Source organism: Macadamia integrifolia, chromosome 14 (genome assembly GCF_013358625.1).
Source record: "Macadamia integrifolia cultivar HAES 741 chromosome 14, SCU_Mint_v3, whole genome shotgun sequence".
NCBI lineage: Eukaryota > Viridiplantae > Streptophyta > Magnoliopsida > Proteales > Proteaceae > Macadamia > Macadamia integrifolia.
The window spans coordinates 23195948-23207714 of NC_056570.1; the positions used below are offsets into that span (position 1 = coordinate 23195948).

Here is an 11767-nt window from a genome sequence, read left to right on the forward strand (position 1 = left end):
GGGGGGGGGTGGGTGGGTTGGGGGAGCTGCTCTGTTAACTTCTTTCTTTTTGTAAGATTCTCATAGAAATTTGTATGTCTAATGAAGACATCTAATTTTCTTGGGAAACTTGGCTGTGTTATGCTCAACTCGAGGCACTTTGTACACTTGCTTAGGGAAACCTAGTTAACCTTTTCTCTCTTTCCTTAAGCTATTATGTCTAACAATGCATCTTTTTGAGGTAATCATAGTAGCTCACAGTGGCATTTTAAGATATCATTTTTTCCTACGAAGTCCCTCTGATGCATCTTTTCTGTTGCACAAACAATTGTCAAGTCATTTGGCAGTTATATGACAGCACTGAAACTGGTTATTATAACCTTATCAATGTTGTAACTGTTGGCTTTACTAATGGTAATTTTTTATTATCAGGTTTGCCGATTTTGTCAAAAGCAGGCTCAGAAACCAACATGTTCTGTTTGTGGAACATCGGAGGATCTCTGGATTTGCATGATCTGTGGGTTTGTGGGATGTGGAAGGTTGGCACAAATGCTCTATATTTGCACTTATTCTGTAGCTGATAACTCTTTCAATTGAATTCCTAATTGTTGGAATCATGTATTGATTTTAGGTATAAAGAAGGTCATGCTATCAAGCACTGGAAAGAAACAAAACACTGCTATTCCCTTGATTTAGAAACGCAACGTGTTTGGGATTATGTCGGTGACAATTATGTTCACCGACTAAATCATTCTAAAACTGATGGGAAGTTGGTAGAGTTGAACTCCTGTTGTATATTGAAAGATGGTGATTGTGGGAACTGTGACTACTCTGAGGATTCTGGAATTAGCAGTGCGCTCTTTAGCAGTAAAGTTGATGTGGTTGTAATCTTTTCCTCTTTCAGGCATATTTATTCTTTATTCATATAATCAAAGTATCAGGCCTAGGCTTGTACTGGACCCACATACTTGAAAGTTGAATCCTATGCTTGTATTGATTTGTCATAATATGGCAAGCTGTTTTGAATTGATAATCTATTTTTCTCAAGCGATAATAGTTTGACTCAGAGGTACCTTGTTATCTTATGACACTGTATTACGTCGATCACATTCAAGCATTTCCAGAATTGATTACGGAGACACATTAGCGTTGTCAGAAGCTTTAATACCTTATGCTCATTTATATCCTCTTATACCTATTCTACAATATTGATTGGGTCCAACATTAATTACAGACACACCTTTGAGTTGTCCGAAATCTTGACTTTTGATGCTTAATGAAAATGCAGTTTTGTCTGTTCACTTGTATGATTGCAATAATCATTGACCTTTTTTTTTTTTTCCCTGACAACAGATTGTGGATGAGTACAACCGCTTACTCACAAGCCAGCTTGAGACTCAAAGAGAAGTAAGTACTTAGATATTGCATCTCTAATGCAATGTATTCAAATCCCTTATTAGTTGGTTATATAGATTCTGATGTACTTCAAGTTCCATTTATTGCTGTCAGAAGTTGTGGTGGAATTATTCTTACCTCATGTCTACACCCAACCAGCATGCCATGCCCATGGAACAGGGTAGAATTAGGGGTGTTGACACTTGAATCGATCGGGGCTGACCTTAGGGGTCCACCTGTTTGGCCCTAGACCGAAACTGGACTGATAAGCTTATCGGTCCTGGGACCTTACACCAGGATCATATTTTAGTGATTTATTGGTTTCTAATCGATCTCAGTCTCTCAGGCCATTATTGGGCCTTATACCGAAACCAATAATAGTGCAAGTGGGTCTTGCTGCTTACCTCTTTTTATAGGGATCACATTCTCTATTCCCTCAAAATGCACTCATTTTAGTCCTGCATCAGAAACTTAAGAAGAGGAGAAGGAAAGGAGGGTTTATAAATGTGAGGGAGAGATGGTGGGGAGTTTCAAAGTTGTTTATTATAGGCTAATTGGTCACTCTTATCGGTTTTGGTCCTATGATCATAATCAGTTGGTTTCAATTGAGCTTATAGGTCTAATTGGCCTAGACCAAGTCCGAACCAAAACTTATGTCCACACTAAAACAAAACCAATAACCTCAAATCCTATGAACAGTACCTTGAGTGATCAAACTCCTTTGTGATCAAACTGAAGTACCTCTGGTGATCAAGATATAATCACCTTACCAAGGTGAAGATTGTAAATCTTTCAGATATCCTTGCATAGTATTTTACCATTGATGCTTGCAAGCAATCATGTTCACTTAAACATGGTTCAAGATCTCGGTGAGATCTCGCTAATATCTCATTTTTTCAAAAAGGCGAGTCGAGATGAATGGTGAGATACAAATTGTACAAGAACTCGACCGAGATCTTGCCAGAACTCGACCGAGATCTTGCCAGAACTCGACCGAGATCTTGCCAGAACTCGACCGAGATCTTGCCAGAACTCGACCGAGATCTTTCCAGATCTCGCCAAATCTCGCTAAATCTCTCTAATATCTCGCTAAATCTCGCCTCTCTCTGCTTTTTTGAAGAAAAAAAACCAAGGAGCAAGGATTTTGGTGTTTTTGCTTGACGATCTCCAGTCCTACACTCATTGAAGCTTAAAGAGTAGAGAATATTACCTCCTCATCCACATTTGGAGTTACTTTTCTTATATATGATGTCTTTTAAATTCTTATGATTATGTTGTGTCGTGTTGATTGTGAAATGTTGATTGTGGAATAGAGCATACTAGCCTAAGGTTCGAAGAGTCGGAGACTATTTACATAGGGTACGAAGTCAAAAGTACAATTTTAGGTTTGATTTTAAAAAAACTGATGTTTCCATTATATTTAGAAGGCCTAAAATAGGGTAATACCAACTTTCAAGGGGCTACAATGACCATATAGTCACCGAGACCAACCACCGAGTCGACCGGGAAAAAATACATGATCTCGGCGTGATCTCGCGAGATCTCTCTTTTTTGGATTAGCGAGATGGGAGGCGAGAGCGAGATCTTAAACCTTGCACTTAAATGCATAAAGAAACTAGTAAAACTAGTTGTAGCAAAGGTAAGCATTTAAATGTTAGTTATGCAAGCAAAGGACTGAAAGCGAAAGGTAGTAAAGTTACTTACAAAACGGAGGTAGTGAGCCATTAAAAGACACAATCGATTTATAAAGATTCAGATCCTCCTTGATCTTACATTCTCTGTGGAATTCTCCACAATTTGATTCTTTTCCCAAGTAAGAATCAAGCCTTTTACCAACCAATCATAGTCCTTCAAATTGGGACCCAGACCTCTCCACGGCCAAGGATTTCTCAAACACAACCACAGTCTATCGGGTTGTGCACCCGAATCCTCGACCAAGGATTTCCACCCAAGCCACAAGCCAAGGATTTCACACATTCATAGTCCCTTTTGATTGTGTACCCAGGCACACTACCAAGGATTTCCTTCACTTGTACTGAAAGTACAACCCATGAGCAAGCTCCATGCCCATGTCCAAATGCAGCATGTGACTTCTTTCTTCAAGTCTAATCACTGTTCCTTCATAGCTCAACTGCATCTTCACAAGATCTGTCTATTGCCCTTTTCCTTTCAGCATGATGTCTTCATGAAGCTCTTCATCTTGTGAGAAGTTACCACCGTGTGTGGCAAACTTAATTCCTTACAGCTATGACTCAAGTCCTTTTATAGGCACCCAACTAGCCATTAGATTCAATCCAAATTCAAACTGATTTTGAATTTAAGTGCAATACATTAATGAGAAGTAATTAAACTTCACTTTTACTCAAGGACTTCCCCAAGTTCCAAGTTTAACTAGTTGTTACCTACCCGTTAAGTTATTTTTGAACATTAATGAAATGCCTTGAGAATTCAACACTTGATTATCCACTAAGATCCTTCATTTAATGATCCAAATAGGAAAATTTTTGAATCACCAAACGACTGTTCACAGATGATCACACGCCACCACAGTTGATTGCAAAACACAAAGCTAATTTTAATCAAGCTTCTTTTCAGAGGTATGATGTTACAGTTGACCACCGATATCAATTTTTTCGTTCAGCTCCATCCACAGCTTCACATAGATGCCCGTGGACAAGAAGGTCTAAAAGTACTCCAACATCAACCACCTAGATTCTTGGGTTTTCACTTAGGTCTCACAATATTTTGGGATTTTTCTGATCTTGCTCGGATCCTTACATCAAGATTACAATATATGTTACATTATGCACAAATAATCTTGATCTTCATTAGAGAATCCATCTTCAATGTTGATTTAGACTTTGAAGCTCTTCATGGTCTCTTTATGGTTGTTACGGACGACCGTAGTTCTTCATGGTTGACCGATTTCAACAACTCTTCATCTTCTTTAACATGTTTTGCTTCTTCACTTCAATGAATATCCTCACTGAATTGATTGTCATTGCTCTTCACATGTCTCATACACATGTTAGATTACCCAAAACTAAGGAAGTTGCCAGTTACCACTGCCCTTAACATGTCCCATACATATGTTAGAATACCCAATCACATCAACAATGGTTTTCATATCCAACACATGTCTACCCAACTGATAGATCTCTTAAGATTTAACGGGGAGGTTTCAGTTCCCAAGTTTGGAACCCTTAGGTGGAATAGGTCCATTCTATATTATGAATCTTTGACATTTGCTAAGCTAAGAAGTAACTGGATTAGTTTATCTAGACTATCTTTTTTTGGGACAATGATTGTCTCGACTGTCTGATTACTATTGATTTGTTGTTCAGAGCCTCAGAGGTACATATTCCTTTTGTGGGAGCTACGGAGTCATGTCCATTAATTGGCCTATCCCTGGTGTCAAGTATGGTTATGTGTTGGACCTATTGGCCTTGTTAATATGATATAGAACTGGTAAAAATAAATATAAAACTGATACAGGCCGATACGGACTAATTTAGTGCCCATATATGCCGTTACACTCCATAAATAGGCTGCAAAAACCAAAAATCCCAGTTTTGAAAAGTAATTGTCTTCCTACTTTTATTCCTTGGCCAAAACATATGTGGATCCCATTTACACAAAAACGACCTTTGAGGAGTGATTAAACAAGCAAAAAATTTGCATTAAAGCTCATCAAAGTGGAGATCAAACAGCAAAACCCTAGGTTGAAGTATGTTAAAAAAATAGATTTCTTTAACTTGTTTTTGGCAAGTATCACATCTAAATTATAAAATTGACCTGAATTTGGATTTTCTTGAATGATTGGTGATCTATAATGTATATAGTTATGTTTGTTGCCTAGTAGATATTATTAGTAGTTACACAGTAGAATAGTAGTGTGGTTGATGTGTATATACTTGATGCCTATTAAATAATACTTGGTTGTATACTTATACTTATTTTTTGCTTGGTTTGGATCTTTTGGTGTTACTTTAGACTAGTGTCCTAATACTCATTATATACTTCTTTTTCAAATCTTCTTGCTTAATTGGTTCTTATTAGTTATTAGTAAGTTTGATAGTGCACTTGCCAATAAAAATTTAAATCACATAGGTGTCGTGAAGACTTAGATAACTTTACATTGGTTGGATATCATTATTTATTGCTTATTTATGGTGCATAATAATCTCTTTGCATCTCTGATACACTAGACTCTTTTAAAATCAGCTTTCCGATACACTGCTCGTTACCTATACTTTGACACCTTGAGCCTATGATGTGGCACATGCTGGCCTCCACTATCGAAGGAGGAAGAAGGCCAGCCAGACCAGCCAGCCTCTGGTCCTCCAAAGTTTTGACCCTATGCTGGCCACATCAGTAGCCATCGAACCAGCGTAGGGTACCCTTGGATTTGCACATCTTCTTTGCAGATTTGGACTTCTAGAAGACTCTACAAATAGGCATTAAGCCAGCCCTGCATTGCTGTCCAGAAGTTGACATATTGCTGCCTGAGATTTTCTCCTTACTCCTGTAACTTGTCTCTTTATGTTTGACTAGTCAAACCTAGTTTGTACGAGTCAAGTTAGCTTCTAGAATGTCCTTTTGTTTGTCTCTTATGATTTCTTAGGCTTGAAGTTAGTGGCTAGTTCCCAAAGTATGTTAGTTTCCTTTCTGTTTTACTTTCCTATTTGGGAACTACTTCTATTTTGTAAGCATTCTACTCTCTATAAAAGAGAGGCTGCTATACCAATTTATGAATTAATGAAGACTTGAGTATATGCAGCCATTGTAGCTCGTTAACCTCCTGAGATAGGATGGATCAACAGTTGAGATAGCCATGGGTGAGAGCCCAGGCTGAGTTAGCCATATACCACCCACAACTATCACAACTCCATCTATCTTCTTCTTCTCTTATTTTCCTTATTGTTTGTGCTTGTGAGTGATTTGTGAGTGCTTGAAGCCTTGGATTGAAGTTCCAGCAGCCCCACAATTGAAGGTTGAAGATCAGCCAAGTTACCAAAATCGATTTAGTTGTCAGGGTTTTGAGACCAAATCAACAGGGCCCTTTTCTCCCAATCCAGCGGTCCCCTTCGAGCACCCTTTGGAGGGTTTGAAGACCACCCCAAGGAGGCCGCTCAACCAGGGTTTCAGCCCCATTTGGCCAGCCAAATCCCAACTGCAGGATTTCTCCATAAGTCTGGCCGAAACCCTGTTTCCGCCAGATCTGTTCCAGTTTGCTGCTCTTCTGGAGGATTTCTGGACCTATTTTGCTCAGGTGTGAGTCCCTTAATTCCTCCATTTTCTGAGTACCTCTTTCATTCTGGGTTTTACTTGAGCTGTTTGATTTCTCTGACCAGGGATCAGACTTATAGTTGATTGAGAGTTGTTGTTATTGGGGTTTGTTTACCTAGGGTGAACCAACCTTACATTAGCCTATCTCCTTTTGTGCCACTAATCAATAGTTTTTATGGTCATGCACTCTGGTACCTTAGTTTCCCTGTGATTATAATAAAAATCAACGTGATTCCTGAAATTCATTATGTTTTATACTTCTATTCCTTCTTGTGATTTTTCAGTATTATGAAACTCTACTTGTAGAGGTCAGAGGTAAAAAGGAGAAGTCCATTTCTGAAGCAGTGGAGAAGGCTTTGTTTTCAAAGCAGCAGGAAATCCAACTGAAATATGATAAATGCATTGAGGAAAAAAGAGTTGCTGCTGATGTAAGTTTTGTCATCTTCTATGTGACTTGATCTGCTGTATCTTAAATGTTCTCACCTCTTGTTCAGTCCAAAGCAATTTTTTCCTCTAACTGGCTATCTATTTCAATTCTTAGAGGAATGAAAATCTTATGACGAAGCAAAAACTGTTGCAGAAAGAGGTTAAGGAGGCTGAAGAGAGGTAGATTATCATTCTTCATCTGTATTTGGAAATGTAAACTGTTAGCTATGGTTGCTGAAGTAGGAACTCACACATGAAATGGTATAGTTACTGTCCAAGATATAGCTAGTATGAGAAAAATCCATTCAAGGTGCTATAAAATATGCATTGGTGTTTGTTAACTGCTAGTTGGTCAAATGCAGATGAGATCCTAATTCAAAAAATAAAATAAAATAAAATCAAATAAAGGATCAGAATATGCATGTAATGCATAGGAGTTCAAAAAGGAATAAATGAGAGAAACTTGTGGCTGATCAAACAATAACCCCAAGCTCCAACATGTAAGCATGGGATGACTCCATAAAGCCATGATACATTGAAGCCTACCATTTTTCCAACAAAAGTAGTAGAAAGAAAAAGAGCAACCCGTAACACCGTAAATATATATGTGGATAAGTGTAATAACAGCGTAATAATAGACACTGTGCTGAGAAGGCAATTTAGTACATACAACCATAATATGAGGAAGTCAGGTTAATTTTCAAATGCGTCTATTAATAAAGTTATTTCAACCCCATGATATGAAAGCATCTTCTTATTTATTAGCTCTGTAAGTTTGTTGAATTGTTTTAAAGAACCACTAGTATCCGGTATGTAAAGAAGTATATCATATTATCATTGCTTGATTGCTTCAACTAACTTTGTGTCTAGCTCTCTTATCCCATTATTTGGGTCTTGTAGGCATGTCCATAAAATGAATTGAAGGTAGGCCATGATAGAAATATTGTCAGTTACTCATTGGTAAGGAGAGATTGCGGTTTTAGAGTGTCATTGCTAGGCAACCCTATGTTCTGCTTAGATACCTTAGATCAGGCCTAAAGATGGAAGCCCCTAGTTGAGAGAAAAATATGGGAGCCTCCTGCATGTGTTCTTAGATGGGTATTCCATCTCTAGAAAGGAAACCAAGCAGTTGCGTGTTTGGGATTAGATAAGCAAGATAGGGAAATAATTGAGATGATTGGAGAGGGAGGGAATGAAAATCGGTTACAGATACACCCCCAACCCCCCCCCCCCCAAAAAAAAAAAAAAGGAAAAAGAAAAAAGAAAAAAGAAGGGCATGGGGGGGGGGGAGGTGGTTTAGTTTCCATTTTCAATTAAAAGGAATCATAAAAAAAATTTAAGAACCACTGGAAATTCAGTGTTTAATCTTTTAGAATATAAGAACTCCAATAATTGATAGATAATTGTGTTTTGGTGGGAAGTTGAAGAAAGGGGATGAGGATTGGGGGAGAAGAGAGAGATAGAGAGAGACAAGAATGTGTGAGACTTGGGGGACCCACAAAAAAAAAAGAAAAAGAATACATTAGCTAATTATCTGTAGGGACTTGGGATGGGAATTGCAGATGTATGGGAATTTGGAAGGATAGTTTCTAATAGAAGAGTTGGGGCAAGGATGGGAAAGAAAAGGGAGGAGATTTTCGGGGATTTGATGTAGGTTATGGGGGAGAGAGATACAAAAGTGTTGACTGTTGATGATGTAGATACACACCCATGAAGTGATCGAGACCCATCTGCGTATCCAGACAGAGATGAACTAGATCCATATTGGTTTTGGGTCTAGTAGAATTTTAGGAATTTACCTTATTTAGGAAGATTGTCTTTTATTTGATTTTATTTACGTAGGATTTAGAGTCTTAGAGAGTTGGTTTGCAATTTTTTCCTTGCTTAGTGTAGTTTCTTATTTCAGGTGAGTTTCTATTTTTGTCTTTTATTATTCCTTAAAATTGGTTGTAACCAATAGCCAGATCAGAATTGAAGAATGAATTAAGTATTGGTTTGAGTGTGTGCCTGCGTGGCCTGGCAGCCTTTGGCTGTGTGCTTCCTCTCTTCTCCCCCCCCCCTCTTCTTTGTGCGAATCTTCTCTCCCTCCCCTGCAACTCTGAGTACATCTCAGCAATTCTCCCCTACCCCTACCATCCCTCCTCTTCTTTGTGCGAATCTTCTCTCCCTCCCTTGCAACTCTGAGTACATCTCAGCAATACTCCCCTACCCCTACAGGCCCTCCTCTTCTTTGTGCGAATCTTCTCTCCTTCCCCTGCAACTCGGAGTACATCTCAGCGATTCTTCCCTCCCCTACCGGCCCTCCCATCAGTTGAATAGTATTGTGTGTTTAAGTAGTACTGTAGGGGTACTCTTGGATTACATTTACTTAGTAGGCTTATAGTTGTCTGTTATGTGTTGGTATTATAAATAAGGGCAGTACTGCAATTTCTTACACGTTTCCTCTTAATTCCACCCCACTACTACAGATGGAGAGAAAATATCTCAATCAATAGTTCAGTTTCTCGCTCTTCTTCTCTTTTCTGCAAGGGTGATCATCTCTTGGTGCTGATTTTGCTATAGTGAGATTGTGTTTCCCAAAAGAAAGGAGGTGTGTTAGGATTTTTCTATACAAGATAAAGGAATCGACAAATAACAAAATACAATCATGTAAAAGGAGGGTTGCCCCTCCTCCCATCTCTAATGGTTGCACCACTTTTTGGGGGTTATACAACTTCATAAGATCAAAAGGTATATTCCGAAATTCTGTTACATGAAAATAGCTCAAGGTTTATTGTCACTATAGAATTTATTACTCAGTTGTGGGGAGTACTTACCTGTATGAATATCCAAGAAATGTCTTTGTTTTGGTATGAATTTCCAAGAAATGTCAAATATACATTTGAAGGTTTGTCATTAGCAGCTGAGGTTTAATTATCTTAATCTTATTTGTTCGGGAACAATTTGTCAATGAGGGCCATATACATTCTGTGAAGGTGGTGTATCCCTGGGACACAAAAGCTCATACCAAATGGATAACATCAACTGGCCTATGAAACAGATATATTTTTCTCTTTTCCAAGTGTGTACATATAGGATGGTTGATCCTGGTTGCCCATTCTTGATGCAACCTGCCACCCGAATCATCCATAATAAAAGGGTGTAGGTTGGATCCAAATTAATAGCTGCCTGAATCACACTTTTTTTTTGGGGGGGGGGGTTGGGCGTGGGGGAGCTTTGGGTAGGACCTAGAGTTATTAATAGCTCATGTGCATCTCTCTCTCTTGTGGATAAAAAGTTTTATTTCTTGTCTTTTTAGGGCAATATCATTTTCAAAACTGAAAGATGATAAGATAGTGGATCTGGAAGAACAGGTATGCAAAAGCTTTTGACAACTTCTATGGTTTTGCATTGGGATAGTTAAATTCGTACTCCTCTTCTAGCTTCACATTTTGACTTGCAGATTAGAGATCTTAGGGTCTACATTGAAGCACAGAGAACTCTTGATACCATGACTGGTTCAGATGACATTAAAGGGGGAACAATACTTCCTGTACCATTGCAACAATCCACATCAGGAAGCACCAAAAGGTCCTCGAAGGTGAACAGAAGGCGCAATTAACAGTTCTCAATAACTTCATACATTAACATCGTGTAAATGATGAACTTTGTGTGCCATCTGTAATTGTTGATCAAATTTCAAGAGAAAATTGTTAAGAATCTGTAGAGCCTGTGTTGACACAGTAAATTGTATTGTATTGTCTGTCTCTCAATGGAGAGAATATTACATTATATAGAGAAGAGTTGCCCTAGTATGGCTAGGGTTTGTACAATATAGGAAATTATACAGGATAGAGAATATCAATTAGGAATATTGTCCTACCAAGAATACACTGCCCTTTTATGGTAACTATATATTTGGTTACCCGGATGGGTAGACCGCAATATACGTCAATAGCCTGTTAGCTTGTCCAGCTTCAGTTAACAAATCTATCAGATACATCCATAGAGATAGGCAGATTCTTATTATGCAATGACACACCCCAATGGTGAAGAAATATCATCCTGGACATAGTATCTTTGGTTTGACAATGCTTCTTCAGGTATATTTTAATTTTACTCAGAAGTCTATAACGAAAATGTGAATCATATTGTGGATGTCACTCTATTAAGTGTTATACTAATCACAAGAAGATTAAACTTCTCAAACCAAGCACAAGGATTGTGTTACCCACAGATAGCTTTCTTTAACTGGGCATTTCACATCATTCCCTTTGAGCAACAGGCTTAAGGTGCTGAGTTCCCAACATAAGCAATCTACCTCCTTAGGAGGGTTATGGAAAAAGCCAGAACCTACAAGAAGGATCTTCATATGGTCTTCATCGACCTAGAAAATGCTTACGATAGGGTTCGCAAAGATTTAATCTGGCAGGTTTTAGAGAAGAAAAAAGTGTCAAGTAAATACGCGGATATAATTAAAGACATGTATGGAGATGTAGTGACTAGTGTGAGATTTGTAGGAGGCCAATGTGTTGAGTTCCCAATTGATATCGGGTTACATTGAGGATTCGCATTGAGCCTCTATCTATTTACACTTGTCGTGGATGATTTAACTAGGAATATTCAAGGAAAGGTCCCGTGGTGTATGCTTTTTGCAAATGATATTGTTCTGATCGGTGAAACAATGACAGAGATTAAT

At 38.3% G+C, this 11767-nt stretch overlaps 1 protein-coding gene across 2 annotated transcripts in view; it reads left to right on the forward strand.

The window, feature by feature from the left end:
• LOC122061777 (BRAP2 RING ZnF UBP domain-containing protein 1) overlaps nt 1-10954 on the forward strand; it is a 16119-nt gene extending 5165 nt beyond the window's left edge. The window contains exons 5-11 of one of the 2 annotated variants that reach the window (XM_042625240.1): nt 412-518; nt 611-857; nt 1333-1386; nt 6948-7091; nt 7205-7269; nt 10388-10442; nt 10532-10954. In XM_042625240.1, coding sequence (XP_042481174.1) covers nt 412-518; nt 611-857; nt 1333-1386; nt 6948-7091; nt 7205-7269; nt 10388-10442; nt 10532-10690 — 831 coding nt within the window. In that variant the 3' untranslated portion in view covers nt 10691-10954. Of the gene's footprint in view, nt 1-411; nt 519-610; nt 861-1332; nt 1387-6947; nt 7092-7204; nt 7270-10387; nt 10443-10531 lie in introns of both variants that reach the window. The other variant, XM_042625239.1, reaches the window with a different exon arrangement.
• The last annotated feature ends 813 nt before the right edge of the window (nt 10955-11767 follow it).